Here is a 16,196-nt window from a genome sequence, read left to right as displayed (position 1 = left end):
CACGCACCGCACGCGTCGCCCATCTGACACGTCCGACCTCAAGCCTCAGGCTTCACTCTCATTTGCTGCTGCGTGAATCTCTGCCCAGAACGGTGTGAACATGTCCCTCATGCACAAATACGGACACCGTCTAGTCTGTCGTAGATTTAAATGGTGGCCAGTATGTCGTAGGCATGGTGAGGAAGTATTGTGTAGCCTCCGATCTACGACTGAGAACCAGGCTCAGGGAGTGACCTCTTACTTTTCTTGTCGTGATGCATATTCCATCCAAGTCACTGCCAATCTTGAGCGGAAATACCTCTTTGTGACCACATCCCAAATCATCATGAAGGCCGTCGATTGCGATGCGTACTACGGCTGGGAATGCATAGTCCCATGTCATGTACGTTTTCTACGCTCATGCTCAGTGACTAAACCTCTCTTCAGAACGCAAGCTCAGGTTGTAACTCGCGGATTGAAGGTCACGATGGATTAGATACCTGTACACTATCGTCTGCAAGTAGTTTGCAACACTCGTCGACATGGTGGGAATAAGCCTTGGCCATGCGCGTCGCGCGTCGCGCATGGTGATGCCGATGGCTGCACGCAAACGGGGTTTCTTCGTGCTATCATGGCGCGCCTACGCGTCGCAGCTGCCTTGACATCCATTCTCGTCGCCGTACTTGCAGCAGTCCTGTGGAAGTCAGGAGAGCAGCATCAGATCTTCGATGTCCCGTCGGGATTGGGATTCGCGAAATTCAGCTGGACGTCTTTTCGGCAAAGTAAACCGGACACGACTGCTGTGGTACTAAACTGGTCTCGACTTCCTAATGTCGTCCGCATCGCGTCGCTATTGTGCGAACACTCCCTCGACGATGCCATTGCATCCGTAGTCGTCTGGAACAATAACCCTAAGGCGCTGACTTACGAAGTTCGAACGCTCTACGCACTCTTGACATCTTGCTGAGCGCATTGAACAGGACTTTGCCTTCACGGGATGCCCTACTACGAAATTGAAGATTCATAATTCGCCTGAGAATCTCTATTTCCAGGCGCGGTTCCTGGCTTGTGCTCAGGTCGGTCTGCGAGGAGATGCTGTCCCAAATACTTACTTCTCTCGTGGTGCGCACAGTCAACGACCGAGTTCTGTTTCATACAGGTATGTAGCCTTCCTGATGCCGTTCGTCCCTTATGCGTGTTGCAGGACGACGACTACATCGTATGGCCATCGGTTATCCAGTCGCTACACGCTCGCATAGCCAACTCAGATGTTCGTGGCGTTCACTTGCTCCCTCCTCACGAACATCTGTCGTCCACGCTACAAACCGTTGTCGCGCCGCCAAACATTCACACCGACTTCGCTTGGCTGGGACACGGGGCCATAATCAGGAGGTCTGTGTGTACGGAGTTCCTGTCGCTTCTCGAGCACCTGAAAATGGACGACGAGCAACGGAAGATGGCCGATAACTACTATACGATCCTCAGCAATACATTCACAGAGAAGGTGAGCTCGATCTGCAATTGCTCTGGTCGTGCGCTGATGGACGTGCGGCCAGTGGTTTGATCAAGGGTACGAACTCGGTGGTGGGCAACCCTTCACGGTTGGTACGGAAGGCGATCTGCGCAATCAGAGACACATCGTAAGCGAACCCAGGTCTCCAATCATTCCCAATGCTTACCGTATGCGATCTCCTAGGCTAGTGCTACCCAGATGCTCGATCAACTCTTCGCGGGAGAGACGAGCCCGTGTGCGCGAGGTGTCCCCTACGTCGATTGTTCGAACGATGTTCAAGCCCCAAAGCTGAGCCACGCACCGTGTAAGGACACGGCTTGCCTATTCCAGACCAATATTCAGCTCCTTCCGGCGATCTCTGCGCAAGCTTCTCGTGCGGCGGAGCTGGCCAAGGTTGCACAAGACAGCGACGCTGCTCTAGGTACCCCAATCTCCTCCGAGCCCACTCCATGATGCTCATGTCCGCTTATCAGGCGCCGAAGTAAAAGAGCATTACCTCGGTTTCGCGCCCTCGTTCGCTGTGGACGGTGACCCCAGAAGCGCTTTCCAGAGTCTTTGCGGTACGCTCCCCCATTCTCTTGGACTCTCGAACGGCCTTTAAGGTCAAACCAGATGCCAGAGCTGGGGACTTTGTCGCCTTAGGGTGGCACAATATCTCTAGCTCTACAGAAGTGATCTTCGTGGTCGATCAGACCACAGAGGCCTTGCTCACACAAGCTCACTTCACGACGAAAGTCGGGTCTACATCTGTGGTATGCCCGATGCTGTCTCTTCGTCAGACTTGGCTAACTTGGGAGAAGGACAAGCATAACGCACTTGAACGACGAATTGACCCAGCGTTGCGCTGCCGAGACTATGCGTCTACCTCTTCTACTCCGCTCAGAGAGTGTTCGGCGAAGGCGAGCGGCCCTGCGCAGCTGCTCAAGGTCGAGTTGCCAGAATTTTTCGTGGGAAGCGCAGGGAAGTGGACCATATATGAAGTTCAATTGCGAGCGGTGTAGGCGCTTATAGCCTGATTACGACCGGTCAATGTACGGACCGTCGGAGTACCTTTGCAAACTCCTACAAGGCCACAAACCATTGGCACGAGCTGGAAGATTAGGCAGATTCATGAATTTCGATTGTCTATCTTCCTCAGCGGTACTATACATCCTCCTGACCTTATGTATCCTATTAGGCTTGTATGTGCAGATAGACGCAGATAACAAGGCATGCAGTGTAGAGACGAGATGTGGGAACATGTGATGAAGCAGACCATAGTAGTAGGAAAGCGGGTAGTGGGTGATGGTATATACTGCATAAAAAAGCTTGGTATCATTCATGATAGGAGGAAAGGTGCAATGGGGAGTAGGCAAATAATAGGAAAGCAAAAGGAGGGTGGCGAGCGCCAGGCTCGAAACGAATGAATGAAGGTGAGTATGATGTTGGGTCGTGACGGGCAGAGAGGTCGTAAGGTGCCGCAGGGGCACACAGCACTTATGCTGGCGGGGCGCGAGGCTCTAGGGGACCGAAGTCATGTATGACAGACATCTGGCATACTCGTTATAGTGGCGGGGTCGTCACGAGTATCGGTGGACGGGTGTCAGGCGTCACGCTTCTGGACGGCGCGGTCATGGCCTCGACTTCGTCCTCCGACATCGTTGTGATGCTGTCGTTCGCCAGGCTCTCGTTGGCCACCGAGAAGGAGTCGTCTGCGAACGAGTCGTCGGGCCCCGGTCCATCTTCATCGCCATGGGCGACTCGCCAGCTCTGCACCTCCTCTGCGCTGAGCACTTTCGTCGTCTTGTGCTCCACCTCCGGCTTGGACTCCAGGGCACGTTTGCCCGAGTCTATGAGCCCGTCTATCGCGGCTCGTAAGCGCATGAACGCCTCGTCCTTGTTCGCTTCTTCCTCCAGTTCCTCCTCTTCTTCGTCGTCTTCTTCCTCCTCGTCCTCCTTCTCGTCGGCGGCTTCATCCTTCGAGACAGCACGGTACGCGCGTGGCGGGAGGATAAGACGCGACTCGCGGAGCTTGCGCCTCAGGTCACGTATCTCCTTCGCCTGACGATTCTTCGTCTTCTCCAACGAGGCGTTGATTGCGAGCAGGGACTTGTTCGTAATCTCAAGGTCTGCAATCTGCGAGACGTAAGTGACTGAACATGGGAGGACGTGATGAACTGTATCGACGCACCTTCCGATTGGACTTCGCCTCTCTGCGCTCCTGGCGTTCCGATTCATCAGACTCATGCCCATGGCCGCTATCACCCGAACTTCGCGACTTAGTCCCGTCGTGGCGCGTAGATGCACTGCTTGCACTGTCATCCGAGTCCGTTCGCATTGAAAGCGAGGAGCGCGAGATAGATGACCTGGACGAGAATGACACGGCCGACGTCGGTGGTGAGTGGGGTGGGAGAGGGATAGTCGTAGGGTCAACCTTTGCATTGAGGTTCGCAATCTGCGATGGGTCAACCCTTGCGCTGATCCTGCGGTTATGATTCACTGTCGACGAGGACTCATCATGAGGTCGCGAGAATGATTGGTAGCTGTGACGGTAGTCGGATGCCGATGCCCTGCTCCACGACCCATACCTGTGCGGATTGGCCGCGGGGGCTGAGGTAGTGATGGGGTATAATGATGGGGCATCGGGCCGAGACGAGGACGCGACGGCGGACGCGGCTGACTGGGAGGCCACGGTCGACTGCGACGTGTTCGACGATATCGAGTGCACGCGCCGACGACCGATCGCAGATGCTGATGACGGCGAGACGGAGAGGCCTTCTGGCTGCACCTTGGCACTGTTCGTGAGCTTCGCCTTGATGCGCATGACGCCGCTCGCGGGTGCAGGTGCGGGCTGATAGTCCACGTCCGAGCCCGCCCTCTCCTCCGGCAGTTCACCGGTTCGGAAGGAGATACTCTGGTGATGTGCTCTATGGTGGTTGTTGTTGGGATCGGGAGACAGCGTCGGCCTGAGAGTTGGCGTTGACGGCACGGATTGCGGCTGGGAGCGCGTGAATCCGGGAGCGCGCGACGCCGGGCCCAGCCTGGGAGAGAGGGCGCTCCGTGCAGGTGAAGAGGAGCGGCTGATAGGAGGCCTGTCATGGGCAGGGGTTGCTGAACGGACAATTGGGGATGCGAGGCTGCTCGTTCCGCTGACGGTCTTGCGCATGGGCGTGGCGCTGGTGTTCACCTTCGCTCGGGGTCGTATCGGTTGTGTCGTGGCTGGAGATGAGTTGTAGCTCTTGAGTGGCGACGGTGCGCGAGGGATATTGGGCGACGACGCGAGGGTCGAACGCGCCCGGTTCATGTCGTTGTATGATACCTTCGCGGTAACCTAGACGGGCGCGTTCATCAGCCCTGGTCGCCGGCAGTGACGAGAAGGAGCAGGCAGACCTTCCGCTTCACCGGCGCCTCCATAGCTGACGACGTCTGAGATGGTTGAGGTCAAGTAGTAGTTCGCGGATCCGGCGAATGCCGCGGCGTAGCTCACCATGTTCCCGCACGGCACGATCCTCCTCGTCAACATCCCGTTATGCGATGCTTGCAGGAGCTCAAATGTCCGACAGTGGTAGAGACAGAGAGAGCTATCCGTACCACTCCGAACGACGGTCCCCGTCCATCGACCTCAAGCATCAGGCCCAGATGCCAATCTAGGACTGTCGAGCCAACGTTTTTCATTGTCCCCCGCAAACAAGCAGATGACTATGGGGCCCCGAACGTCTATGATACAATTGTATACTGCATGCGGTACCTGCTACGCTATCCCCTTCTTCGCCAGCACGTCCGATACAACCTTCTCGATCAGGGATCTGAAGCCCTCAGTGCCGCCTCCACCTAGTGCCGCCACAACGCTCTTCTCCACGTACTTGCCAACCATATCGACCTCGATGTTGACCTTCGCACCTATAGGCTTCTTGCTAAGGGTGATCTTCTCCTGAGTATGCTGGATAAGCATGATGCTGAACCGGCGCGTCGCGTCGTCTACGCCAGTGATGGTGAGGGAAGCGCCATCAATAGTGACATAGCCTTTCGGGATGAGATATGGTAGAAGCGATGGGCGTGTGGCAGTCGGTTCTGGCAATTCAAAGGTGAGGCGTTGCGAGTCCCCGTCTGAAGTACGCTCAACAAGCGTAGCCGTTGTATCGACATGAGCCTGAACAGCATTTGGTCAGACATCCCAGAAGTTCGCGACTGGGTACACACCTGGACGAAGTGTCCACCAAAGCGTACATGAGCACCCATGGCTCGCTCGAGGTTAACCTGATCGCCGACTATCCGCTCACCTGCCCAGATGATGAGCAAGCAGCCGCGAGCCGACTAAGCACGTTCTCACCAAGATCGGTCCTCTGCAGAGTTTCGTTTGCAAGCCATACCTTGAACCATCCCCCTACCTTCTCAGTGTCGAATTCGGTGACGGTGAGGCAGGCGCCGTTCACGGCGATCGAGTCGCCGACATGGCAGTCGCCCAGTATCGGTGCGGAGTCACTGATAACGAGGGTGCAGCCCGTGTCATCCTGGTCGATGGAGGAGACGGTCCCCAGATGTTCGATCTGAGCGCATGGTAAATTCCAGAGCTTCAGGCGTCTGCGGTCTCATACTAAGCCTGTGAACATGACTGGAAGAGGGAAGGATGGCAGGATCACGGATATCGGACCGAGGGCGCCGCGTCTCATCATCACTGTCTGGACACCCCTTACGCAGCTCTTACGCCCACTCTACGCCCTCACCAGCTTGCAGGCAGGCCGCTTGTCCTGCCCTTGTCCACACATACGGACCTCTGCAGCAAGCAGACAGAATGGCACCTGTTCAATCAGATCGCCAGAAGCTCAAGACGTACGGCGAGCGTCTAGCAGAGAGGACGACTGTCTCCGAACGCTCCCTTCTCCAGTCTTGGCTTGGTGCGCACTGGTATCTATCATGCTGGGACAGGCTCTGAACATACTGCAGTCCTCTCTCCGACAACTCGTCTCAAATTCTCTCTTGCTGTCTGCGGTTTCGCCGCCGCAGGCCTTGTCCTTGCCGACTACGTTGACCGGAGGTTCCCCGTTGACAAACAAAAAGAACAATCGTCCACCGGCCAGAAGCCTACATAGGATGACAGATAGCGAAGGATACAGTGTGTGCGTGTGGTAATGTACAGTGTGCCTTGGTCAATAGTTATGCTGAGTATCGATGTTGTGCTAGTGCAGTGTGAGCAGGGATAACAATGTGAATGCAATCGTGTTGTGCTGGCCAATCGTTCATAGGAGAGCTGTGTTCGGGTTCATCATCACGGCGCGCGGCGTCGACGGCGCCTGCCCTTGCCCTCGCAGGCTCGGTCGGCGGAAGAAAGGCGACAGTGGGTGCTCCGAGTCCTCGAATCCGTGGTGCAGTGGCACAGGCAGCCCGCCCGCGGGCGCCGGCTGTCCCTTCTCCCCCGCCGCCTCGCCATACCCCGCCTTCTCCCTCGCCTTCTCGATCTCCTCCAGGCTGCCCAACGTTGGGTAGCGGTGCCCATCCTCGCCCGCGATGCGCGCTTCCCAAGCCTTGTTGCCCTCCGGCTCGAGCTGCTCCGCCCAGTCGTTGCCGCGCTTGCGCCCGCAGCAGAAGATCTGGCGGATCACGACGCGGTACTTGTCCCAGTAGTACACGCCGAGGACGATGACCGCGACGACCGCGAGCGAGAGCACGGCGACGCCAATCGCCTTCCACTGCTGGGCTTCCGCGCGCGTCTCGGACGCCGTGGCCATCGAGCCGGCGTCCTTCGTGGGCGTCGGGGTGTACGACGGAGCACTGAAGGTGAATGTGAGCGAGGGCGCCCGAAGTGAGTGGGATCGGTACGATGTGTGGTAATCGGTGTATGTGTGCGTCGTGCCGCCGCGATCGACAGTAATAGCGGTCGTAACTGGAGCTGTCTCCGACTTCGTCGTCGACTGGTCTTTGTCTGTCGTGCCTTTCGCCGAGGCGGATGCGCTGTGCAAGCTGCCCGACGCGCTGATAGTAGCAGATGCAGATGCAGACCCCGAACGCGCTGATGCTATAACTGCAGACACTGCTGTCGTCGGTAGGTGCCCTCCGACTGCAGATGCGCTCGCCTGTTCTCCGTCTAGTATCCCGTCGAATGGGTCATATATGGGTGAAGCATAGGCGGTCCAGCTGGTGAAGAGCAACAAGAAAACCCAGGAAGAGCGGAACAACATGGCCGGAATCCAAAAGAGTGTACGCGTATGCGGAGAGAGAGAGATGTGTCAGGAGTCCAATTTACCTCGTCCATCGTTCTGCAGCTGTCAATTAGTCTGGTCAGATAGCCCGCGCTGGTCAACGGAAGCAAACGCGATCACCTGATCAGACCCGTTCGCAAAAGCCCATCCATTACGCGCATCATGCTCTCGTGGGTAGGGTTTTATAGGGTGCCGTATGCGGCTACTATACACGTACTTATATTACAAACACAAACACCAATGCTACAGACGGCTGGTTTTACAGGATGTACTTCGACGGATGCTGCCCAAGCCACGACGGCTATAGGGATCTCGCATATAGTACAAACGATCTACCTACGCGAAGCGAACCTTCTCCCCTGGACGTCCTTCCGAAAGCAAGACAACGGCCTGAAAATAGTTAGATACACATGCTGCGTGTAGAAGTCGTCTTCAGAACTCACATATTTGCCGCTGATCTTCCAACCTGGCTCCTCCTTATCCAACTTCTCCGCGAGCTCGTCACCTTGCTCACCGAGACCGACGACAACATCGCTCTTGATGGTGCGTAAGCTAGCGATCTTGGGTGCGCCCGCAGAGTTCGCCATTGGGCCGATAGCAACGTCGAAGGGAGTGCTTGCAGGAGCAGCGCAATCGTAGGTGAGCTTGCGGTGGTTGAGATCACCCTAATTCGACGTTAGTATTCTCGCAAGTACGAGCGATCGAAGGTCAAGCAAACCTTGAAGATCACCAGGTCACTCTTGCTGAGGTGCAGGAACAGATCGGGCGCCTCCGAGTGCAGGTCCCAGTACGTGTACCCAGTGCACCAGAAGGGGTGCTGCTCGTACACCCACTTGCCACTCTTCTCGTACTCCCTCCAGCGGTGCCCGAGCTTGCGAAGACTGCCAAGCTCCGCTTCGGTAGCCTTAGGGAAGAGTTGACCGTAGACCATGATGTTGAGCAGCCACTCCCAGTCCTTGCGCGTAACGTCCGAGACGAACCACGGGTAGCGCTTGCCATGGAAGCGTACTTGCGAAGCAAGGCCGCTCTGGATGAGGAAATCGGCGTACACACAGTCGCAGTAGAGCTCGAAGCCGGCGTTGTCGAGCACGAAGTCGACGCGGCCACCCGTCTTGCCGCGCAGCTCCTTCACGGTCTCCCACAGCTCGCCTAGATGGTTTCCGAGGATGTTCTTCTCGGTAGCAGCAAGATGCTCGCCGCCAGTTGCCTGCAAAGACTTGATTTGCTCCTCGGTCATGTTGACGAGAAGAGATAGATCCGTAGAGTTGCCCCACAAGCACACTAAGCGAGATGTGAGCGGACGAAGACAAGCTGTGAACGGACAGTACCTTGAGTGAGCTCGAGGAACATCAAGCGCTCCGCTTCCAGCTTTTCGGCGTCAGACAAGTTATCGGAAATCTTGAAGGGCTCGGCGAAACGCGTGGATAGTTCGAAGACGGCCTCATTCGAGCGAGAGAACGTATCGCACTGGGTAGCATGAGATGAAGATGTACGCAGAGTCAATGAAGTTTCCTCACCTTCTGACGGAAGAACACGTCGTAATCTTTCCAGTACTTGCTGACGCTGAAGCACTCCCGCAAGCGGCGGTACTTGTACGCCTCGGCGAAGAGCCATGGCGCATTCATGAAGTCCTTTCCTATGGTGCGATGAATATGGCGTGGTCGACGGTATCATGCGAAGGCGCACCTTGGAAGTACTTCGCAATCTCCTTATTCCACAGAGGGACATCACCCTCGTTGTCGTCGACAATGGGTCGCAGCTTTGCGTTCCCGCTCAGGTCGTGCATGAGCTCGTCCATGCGCTCTATGCAGTGAACGAGGTCGACGATGATCTCCTCGGAGCTCTGCTGGTTGAGCGTAACCGTGACATCGTCGATCGCCTTGCCGAGAATGGTCGGAAGACGAGACTGCATTGTGGCATGAGCGAAACTGTATTCATGGTAGCCACGGTACGCTCTAGTGGGATTGTGAGGTACGTCCTTGGTATGGGAGCTGGGAAGGCTTACGGCCAAGGCGGGTTGTTGGGGTCAATCTGAGATGCGTCAGTACCTCTTTGCACCAGGAACAAAGCAGCCGTACCCTCGTAGGCGTCCTGGGCCATGGTGCTTTGATGTTGGTGTTCTTGGAAGGCAAATGGCCGAGGTGAAGGGCGACTATATGCGTACATGAGATACGGCACAGGTTTTGCAACTCCATTACGCACCTTTCGTGGGCTGTTCAGTCATGGCGATATCTGAGGACGAATTAGAGCAATGCGGCAGGGACAAGGGCTCGGCGTACGCGTCGCGAGTCTAAGATAGCGGTCCTGGTGAATGCAGGGAACAAGAAGGAGGCGGGCGACAGCTTGTCATGAGACTCCGTTCTGCTGTCTTTTATACGCGCGGGTTCCGATGTCGGCTGATACATGGGCTATGACGGAAACGCGAGGAGAAGCGACTGGGGGCGCCCAATCAGGAAGTCATTCTCCCCGCTTCCCTGTGACGTCACGCGTCTGGACGCGTCCTGCTCGCGCCCCTCGTCTTCATTTCTCCCGTCTTCGTCCCGAAGGCGGCCCGAGACCAGGCGGGCCGCATGATCCAGTGCGATTCGTGCGCATGCTATCAAGCCGTCAATCTTGCTGCTCCTGCTCGACCCGCACACCTACTATCTTGCGCTGTGCGCGTTCATGCTCTCCCTCCCAGAAAGGATGAATGCACTACGGTATCTGTGGGTCCACATACTATTCAGTACCGCTCCATCGTCCAAGGGACTAGCCTGATATGGAGATCGGACCCATCAGCTATGTTATGCAGCCTAGATTTGACCGGACTGCCTAGTGGCGATACTTTCTGTGGCAGTATTCTGACGGTTCGCTGCACTTCGTGCTGAAGCTCCACCCACGGATATTGCACTTCCTTAGTCTATTGAATTGCTCTATTTTGCTGTGGGACTTGTGTATAGCGCACAATTCGATCGCATCTACGACCGGACCTAATCACTCGCTCGTACCGGTCTTCCCGCGCTCCTTCTCTATGACGCCGGCGAAGAGTGGCCAATCGTGGCTCTTCTTGCACATCTCCCTGAAAAGGCCCCCGCTCTTCTTCAGGAGCTCCCGCGGCGTGTCAAACTCCACGATTTTGCCGTCATCTAGAACGAGGATGCGGTCGTAGTCGATTATAGTCTTCAGCCGGTGGGCGATGGTGATCACCACGGAGCTTGCCAACTCCGTCCGGATGGTCTCCTGTATCTAGGGGAGTTCATGTGTGAGCTACTTGAGGTCCATGTCTACGAATTCAGACTTACTTGGTCGTCTAGGTTTTGATCGATTTGGGACGTTGCTTCGTCCATAATGATGATGTTGGTCCTGCGAAGGACCGCGCGTGCGAGGGCCAGGAGTTGTCGCTCTCCTCCGCTTAAGGATCCTTGAGACACTGGCATAGCCAGCGGGTCCTTCACCCCCGCCTGGTTTGTATGCTGTAGAAGAGAGGCCAGGTGGCAGCGTTGGAGCACGTCCATACACCCCTCGTCGGAATGCTCATTCATCGGATCGAGGTTGCTTCTAATGGTTCCAGAAAACAGCGAGACGTCTTGACTGACTATCGTCTGGAGGAGCCCGGGATGGTAAGCTTCGGTAGCAAACGGTGATACGCGGCGACATACAATTCGTGTACGTAGGTCTTCAAGCCCAATCTGCGAGATGTCGATGCCGTCGATTCTGGGAGCTCGTCAGTGATCGAGTAGGTCTTGATGCGACGGTCGACGTACATGATGCAGCCCTCACTGGCCTCCACCATGCGCAGCAATGAAAGAGCCAGGGTGGACTTCCCTGATCCGGTGCGTCCTACCTGAGAAGTGCAGCGCGGGTGAGACCGAAGCTCCCTCGAAGTGAATTGTACGACGTACCACTCCGATCTTCTCTGAAGGATGCACTTCGAACGAAATGTTTTTGAGCACAGGCGGTAGATGAGGTGCGTATCTGAGAACCAGGTTGTCCACAACCACGCTCCCATTTGACGAGGGCCAATACGCAGGAGGTCGCTTGTCGTCGATGATCGCAGGCGCCTCTTGGGGCACATCCAAGTACTCCACAACACGCTCAACGCTATTGAAGTCGAGCTCGAGTTGCGCAGCAACGCTACAAAGCCCATGAACTTCGGACCTTCAGAGGAGAAATGACGGCCTACCGAACGAGCTGCCGATTCGCTTCCGCGAAGACAGTCGCTTGCACGATTATGATCGCAGTCGACCCATCGTTCACGCCCGCCCAAAGTGCGAATAGCGTAGTCGCGAAGACTACAACGGAGCCCAGGCAGTCGTAGCGCCAGCTCAGCCAGATACTGACCAGCCACTACACGACACGTCAATACGATGCTCGAACCAATGAACGAATTGCAACGCACATAGACGTGATCAAACGCCTGGAACTTGTCCACCTTCTTGTAGAACGCCTCTTGGTAGCGCCTCTCCATACCGAACGCCCGCACATGCGTGATCCCGCGCATAAGCTCGTCAAAGCCCGCAAACGCAGGGGACAGACTCACGCTCTCCAACCTCCGCAAATCGCGCGACGCGCGTATATACCTCGGCGCCAGCCGCACGTACAGCCACGCGATGAACAGCGCGAACGGCGCGAAGCTCGGCACGATGATGAGGATGGTGAGGAAGGAGGCGAGGAAGTTGAGCACGCCGGTGAGGCAGAAGCGTGCGGAGTTGTAGACGGCGCCGTCGATGGTGTTGATGTCCGTGGTGAAGCGGTTGAGGATGCGGCCGACGGGGGTGGTGTCGAAGAAGCGGCCGGGCGCACGGGTGAGGCGGAGGAGGAGGGCGCGGAAGAGGGCGCGGGAGGCTTGGAGGCCGGCGTAGTAGCCGAGGGCGATGTAGATGAGGACGGAGAAGGCGCCGATGAGGGAGATGTAGAGGTAGATCATGAGCCAGGGTTTGACATCTTCCGCTGGTGGGGGAAGGCCTTCCCATGGATATCGCAGTTTGGCGAAGGCGCGTAATGCAGGGTGATTGGTTTCGTACGCTTCACCCCAAGCGGCCAAGAAGAACTATGAAATGATCAGAGACGACATTAACGAAGACGTGGACTCAAGGCACATACCTGGTTCAAAATCGTAACGAATCGGATGAAGAGCATCAAGAATATGACGGCGAACCACGCCCCGTACCCCGCCGCCTTCACATAGGTAAGGTAGGTTTTGAGCGTGACACGACCCTCTGCCCGTCTCTCTTCCTCAACGAGCTTGCCGTCCGTCCTGGCGGGTTCTTCCGGAGTGACCTTTCCGTTGACGATGTCGTCGGCTTCATTGATTTCTGGCTTCTGCTCAACCTCTTCCTCGACGAAAGCCTCTTCCTCCGTCTCGATGACCTCGTCTAAGATGCCCCTCTGACGCAGCTCGTCCACGGTACCGTGATGCAGGACCTGACCCCGGGATAGCTCAACCAAACACGCAGTGATTGGCAGGCAAACGCCGATGTGGTGCGTGACAAGGATGATCGTGCGGCCTTGTGCGAGTTCGCCAGACAGGCAGTTCTTGACTATATGCTGCGCGGTGTGCATGTCGACGGCAGCAAGACTGATTCTCGATCAGGAGAGCACAGGCGGGAAGGCATGATACAACGTACGGGTCGTCAAGTAAGATGTACTGCGCTTGCGAGTACATCGCCCGAGCCAAGGCAATGCGCGCTCGTTGACCGCCGCTGGCTGTTACGCCCTTCTCGCCAATTTCTGCATATGATGTGAGCAATTCATTCTCGGGCGCACTCAGGGGGCGACAAACCTGTCATATCTCCAGCAGGGAAGACTTCAAGATCACGGACAAGCGCGCATGCCTCGATGACCTTTTGGTATCGGGCCTCGTCGAATCCGAATGCAGAGCCAAAGATGATGTTGTCGCGGATGGTGGCATGCTCCAGCCCTGAAAGGAGCTGAGCATTCGGGCTCATGGGTTATATCGGAAACGGCACTTACAAGGATGCTGCGCGCAATACGCTACCTTGTGATTGCTTTTGTCCATTAGCACTTCCCCCGAGATGCAGTGCATCTCTGCAATGTTATGTTAGATTTGGAGCTGTAGTGACGCAGGCGAACCTACCGCCAAGAAGTGCAGCGAGCAATGCACTTTTGCCAGATCCTTGCAGCTGGTCAGTACGACGCCCGAGTCGATGCTTAGATACACACCAGTGGCGCCAGCTATCAGAGTTAGCTGCCCCTTGGGGAAGCGCAAGTCCAGCGGACCCAGTCGGAAGGGGACGTTCCCAGACGTCTGGGTCGAAGGGGTATACCACTCGAATGTGGCATTCATAAACCCTATATCGTCCACTGCCTTCGGTTCGGCAGATGTAGCGAAGCTTGACGCCCAGTCCGGCACTTCGTCTTCCCGGAGGAAGCTCTCGATACGTTGCATAGACACGTATGCGTGCAGAAGTGCGAAGACTTGGCCGGGTAGCGCGGTCATGGGTTCCTGCACTGCGGGGAAGGGATAAGCACCGGGAGAAGAACGACGATCGTGAGGCTTACGTTGTGAAAACAGCATGATTGCTGTGAAGGCTTTTGAGACGGTGAGAGGTTGTCCGGCGATGAGAGTGTAGGACATGAACGCGGCGAGGGCAGTCGCGGAAGGGATCCATGTCCTGTTGCATGCATGAACACGACGCTTTGATAGGACGCGTGCGCTGAACGCACCATATGAAGGTAATCAGAACGTCGACAGTATTCTCCTCGACACGCCATGATAGTTCCTTCTCTCGCGCGTCGAGCGATAACTTGGCCCAGAAGCTCTCTGGAAATGATAGAAGTCAGCGATAGCGAGAGCTTTAAATGGATCACGTACCCCAACCATAGAACTTCAAGAACCTGATATTTTGCAGCATCTCATTGACTGTCTTCATGCGCTTATCCTTTGCCTTCCACGAATTCCTCGTCACCTGCCAAGCGTGAGTAAATGATGGAGGTAGCGAGGCGAGGTGGCTTACATAGATGTTGTACTTGGCGAGTGGGTAGTTCAGGACATAAGCCAGTAACACGACACCGACGCCAAAGAATGCCGACCAGCCTAGAATACTGATAGGCTTTCATCAGCAGGCAATCCCGTTGCTAGAAAAGGTTGCTCACTTGTGCAAGAACACCAGAGCGATGATGAGTCGGATGGGCGATGCAAAGATCCCGTTGAACTCCCAGAAGCGTTGCGCAACCGCGTACGAGTCTCCTTGCATCAAATTCACGATCTTCCCCAGGTCAGCGCTATCCTGCTCGTCTCCGGGTTCTCCAGCCTTGCCAACGACGTCCTGACGCTTGAGCGACTTGTAGTGCAGGGCGCAGAAGAGCTGACCCCGGGTGCGCTCGTAGCAGCGTCGCTGATGCCAACGCTGTATGAGGTCCTTCTGGGCAAAAGACAGGTGCGCGAGGAAAACCACGAGGGCCCAGTTGTATGCCGTTGTACGTGCTCCGGGTGCACCACTCTCTAGGGCTTTCAGAATCTCCTGAAGGGCATACGGCGGCACAAAGCCTGGACGAAGGGTTAGCAAGATTTGGCATATTTCAGTGGCAATATCACCCACCGACGAAAACGGTCCAAGAGGATAGCAAGAGGTCAAGAATGAGGTCTAGAGAGTTGGAAACAAGGAGAAAGCGCAGAAGCGTATGGTTCGGATGGCTAATGAATCTTCAGTACTCGTCAGGGAAGTGTTCTCAACACTTACGCCGTTCTGTACTCCAGGTATTTGTTGAAGAGATTTCTGTGCTGAAAGTACGGTGATAGGTTCCAAACATCTGTGGCTTGAAGCGTGCGCTTATCGGAGATGCCGAAGATGGGCTCGACGAAGGAGAATGTGAACCATTGCCAGAGGGTGACATCGTCTTCTGGTACGGTCTGAGATGATGTTGGCGTGTCATGGGGCTTTGCGACATATCTGTTGGGGCGAACAGTCGTTACGGGCAGTGTACCGCCCACCCAGATGAATAACACAGGGACGATCATCCCCAAGACGTCCTTGACCGCGCGGGAGGGAAGTCGGACATCGTAGCCCAAGTTCACTACCGCAGACAGGACGTGAACGAACGCGAAGGTAAGGAAAATGTAGGGAGGCCTGGTTGGTGGCTTCACAGCTGATCTGAGGGACACATACGCCTGAATTTTATGATTGAATGATATTGCATTACAGACCATGACATTTTCCGTACCCAACATATACACATCACCAAAGAAGCGATAAAGGGCCGAGCGTCGCCGACGAGGTATGCGTGCATGAAGACAGCGGCGGCCGCCGCGGTTTGTACGGCAGCAAGGGCAATTAGAGCTCGCCCTTTCCAAGCAGCTGGGACTGTTGGGATAGGATCGGCATCATGAAGGTCCTCGACATGTAAGAAATTGTCGAAAGGACTGCAAAGGGTACGCCAGGCCGACCGAACGCCTTGTGGGAATGGGAGCAGCCGCAAGATGTCGAGGACAAGACCAACGGCAACAATTGCGGCAGGAGCAATAGTCGTCAGGATAAGAGGGCCGTCCAAGTCCACCTCAGGCGATACACGGGACACGACCATCGCTC

The 16,196-nt window shown here is 56.0% G+C and overlaps 8 protein-coding genes across 8 annotated transcripts; 2 read left to right on the top strand and 6 right to left on the bottom strand.

Annotated features, from left to right (window-relative positions):
* Positions 1 to 39: 39 nt before the first annotated feature.
* Positions 40 to 515, bottom strand: SCHCODRAFT_02611349 (uncharacterized protein). Its single transcript, XM_050344469.1, has 2 exons — positions 227 to 515; positions 40 to 176 (listed from the first exon to the last, which is right to left on the bottom strand). The coding sequence occupies exons 1-2, from the start codon at positions 380 to 382 to the stop codon at positions 147 to 149; spliced, it is 186 nt and encodes a 61-aa protein (XP_050202264.1). The 5' UTR covers positions 383 to 515; the 3' UTR covers positions 40 to 146.
* A 95-nt stretch (positions 516 to 610) lies between these two features.
* On the top strand, positions 611 to 1,945 carry SCHCODRAFT_02486599 (uncharacterized protein; the record flags this gene model as incomplete). The annotated part of the gene is made up of 6 exons (XM_003037271.1): positions 611 to 868; positions 960 to 1,055; positions 1,112 to 1,138; positions 1,184 to 1,483; positions 1,536 to 1,619; positions 1,676 to 1,945. 6 exons carry the CDS (start codon positions 611 to 613, stop codon positions 1,943 to 1,945), a joined length of 1,035 nt encoding a protein of 344 aa, XP_003037317.1.
* Positions 1,946 to 3,034: 1,089 nt separating this feature from the next.
* On the bottom strand, positions 3,035 to 4,885 carry SCHCODRAFT_02663114 (uncharacterized protein; the record flags this gene model as incomplete). The annotated part of the gene is made up of 3 exons (XM_050346521.1): positions 3,035 to 3,607; positions 3,663 to 4,802; positions 4,862 to 4,885. 3 exons carry the CDS (start codon positions 4,883 to 4,885, stop codon positions 3,035 to 3,037), a joined length of 1,737 nt encoding a protein of 578 aa, XP_050202263.1.
* Positions 4,886 to 5,099: 214 nt separating this feature from the next.
* On the bottom strand, positions 5,100 to 6,115 carry SCHCODRAFT_02744461 (Lumazine-binding protein). The gene is made up of 4 exons (XM_003038620.2): positions 6,067 to 6,115; positions 5,802 to 6,018; positions 5,672 to 5,751; positions 5,100 to 5,621 (listed from the first exon to the last, which is right to left on the bottom strand). Exons 1-4 carry the CDS (start codon positions 6,079 to 6,081, stop codon positions 5,223 to 5,225), a joined length of 711 nt encoding a protein of 236 aa, XP_003038666.1. The 5' UTR covers positions 6,082 to 6,115; the 3' UTR covers positions 5,100 to 5,222.
* A 60-nt stretch (positions 6,116 to 6,175) lies between these two features.
* Positions 6,176 to 6,732, top strand: SCHCODRAFT_02611341 (uncharacterized protein). Its single transcript, XM_003037272.3, has 3 exons — positions 6,176 to 6,366; positions 6,416 to 6,588; positions 6,653 to 6,732. Exons 1-2 carry the CDS (start codon positions 6,264 to 6,266, stop codon positions 6,559 to 6,561), a joined length of 249 nt encoding a protein of 82 aa, XP_003037318.1. The 5' UTR covers positions 6,176 to 6,263; the 3' UTR covers positions 6,562 to 6,588; positions 6,653 to 6,732.
* On the bottom strand, positions 6,465 to 7,691 carry SCHCODRAFT_02529484 (uncharacterized protein). Its single transcript, XM_003038621.3, has one exon. The coding sequence runs from the start codon at positions 7,645 to 7,647 to the stop codon at positions 6,709 to 6,711; it is 939 nt and encodes a 312-aa protein (XP_003038667.1). The 5' UTR covers positions 7,648 to 7,691; the 3' UTR covers positions 6,465 to 6,708.
* Positions 7,692 to 7,843: 152 nt separating this feature from the next.
* SCHCODRAFT_02611332 (DUF89-domain-containing protein) lies at positions 7,844 to 10,069 on the bottom strand. The gene is made up of 10 exons (XM_003038622.2): positions 9,948 to 10,069; positions 9,871 to 9,900; positions 9,747 to 9,820; positions 9,674 to 9,699; positions 9,355 to 9,623; positions 9,186 to 9,304; positions 8,997 to 9,135; positions 8,387 to 8,949; positions 8,112 to 8,333; positions 7,844 to 8,058 (listed from the first exon to the last, which is right to left on the bottom strand). The coding sequence occupies exons 2-10, from the start codon at positions 9,890 to 9,892 to the stop codon at positions 8,005 to 8,007; spliced, it is 1,488 nt and encodes a 495-aa protein (XP_003038668.1). The 5' UTR covers positions 9,893 to 9,900; positions 9,948 to 10,069; the 3' UTR covers positions 7,844 to 8,004.
* Positions 10,070 to 10,641: 572 nt separating this feature from the next.
* On the bottom strand, positions 10,642 to 15,897 carry SCHCODRAFT_01166919 (P-loop containing nucleoside triphosphate hydrolase protein; the record flags this gene model as incomplete). The annotated part of the gene is made up of 21 exons (XM_003038623.2): positions 10,642 to 10,893; positions 10,950 to 11,249; positions 11,307 to 11,361; positions 11,412 to 11,491; positions 11,550 to 11,781; positions 11,831 to 11,994; positions 12,047 to 12,697; positions 12,751 to 13,225; positions 13,275 to 13,377; positions 13,430 to 13,567; positions 13,621 to 13,695; positions 13,745 to 13,783; positions 13,831 to 14,118; positions 14,170 to 14,282; positions 14,335 to 14,431; positions 14,483 to 14,576; positions 14,625 to 14,712; positions 14,764 to 15,157; positions 15,210 to 15,304; positions 15,351 to 15,778; positions 15,832 to 15,897. The coding sequence occupies 21 exons, from the start codon at positions 15,895 to 15,897 to the stop codon at positions 10,642 to 10,644; spliced, it is 4,227 nt and encodes a 1,408-aa protein (XP_003038669.1).
* Positions 15,898 to 16,196: the final 299 nt, after the last annotated feature.

The sequence above is a fragment of the Schizophyllum commune genome, assembly GCF_000143185.2.
Source record: "Schizophyllum commune H4-8 unplaced genomic scaffold SCHCOscaffold_2, whole genome shotgun sequence".
Lineage (NCBI taxonomy): Eukaryota > Fungi > Basidiomycota > Agaricomycetes > Agaricales > Schizophyllaceae > Schizophyllum > Schizophyllum commune.
This window is presented reverse-complemented; position numbering and strand designations above follow the sequence as displayed.

Excerpts from the sequence above, each read along its gene's own strand:
- SCHCODRAFT_02611349 (XM_050344469.1), bottom strand. The coding sequence starts at position 382 with ATGACATGGGACTATGCATTCCCAGCCGTAGTACGCATCGCAATCGAC. Across the intron at positions 177-226 it reads GAAAAGTAAGAGGTCACTCC|CATGCCTACGACATACTGGC; the intron begins CTGAGCCTGGTT and ends ATACTTCCTCAC.
- SCHCODRAFT_02744461 (XM_003038620.2), bottom strand. Across the intron at positions 5,752-5,801 it reads TCTGCAGAGGACCGATCTTG|GTGAGCGGATAGTCGGCGAT; the intron begins GTGAGAACGTGC and ends TCATCTGGGCAG. Across the intron at positions 5,622-5,671 it reads TTGGTGGACACTTCGTCCAG|GCTCATGTCGATACAACGGC; the intron begins GTGTGTACCCAG and ends AATGCTGTTCAG.
- SCHCODRAFT_02611341 (XM_003037272.3), top strand. The coding sequence starts at position 6,264 with ATGGCACCTGTTCAATCAGATCGCCAGAAGCTCAAGACGTACGGCGAG. Across the intron at positions 6,367-6,415 it reads CCTTCTCCAGTCTTGGCTTG|TCCTCTCTCCGACAACTCGT; the intron begins GTGCGCACTGGT and ends AACATACTGCAG.
- SCHCODRAFT_02529484 (XM_003038621.3), bottom strand. The coding sequence starts at position 7,647 with ATGTTGTTCCGCTCTTCCTGGGTTTTCTTGTTGCTCTTCACCAGCTGG.
- SCHCODRAFT_02611332 (XM_003038622.2), bottom strand. The coding sequence starts at position 9,892 with ATGACTGAACAGCCCACGAAAG. Across the intron at positions 9,821-9,870 it reads GACTGAACAGCCCACGAAAG|TCGCCCTTCACCTCGGCCAT; the intron begins GTGCGTAATGGA and ends GTACGCATATAG. Across the intron at positions 9,136-9,185 it reads ACGTGTTCTTCCGTCAGAAG|TGCGATACGTTCTCTCGCTC; the intron begins GTGAGGAAACTT and ends CATGCTACCCAG.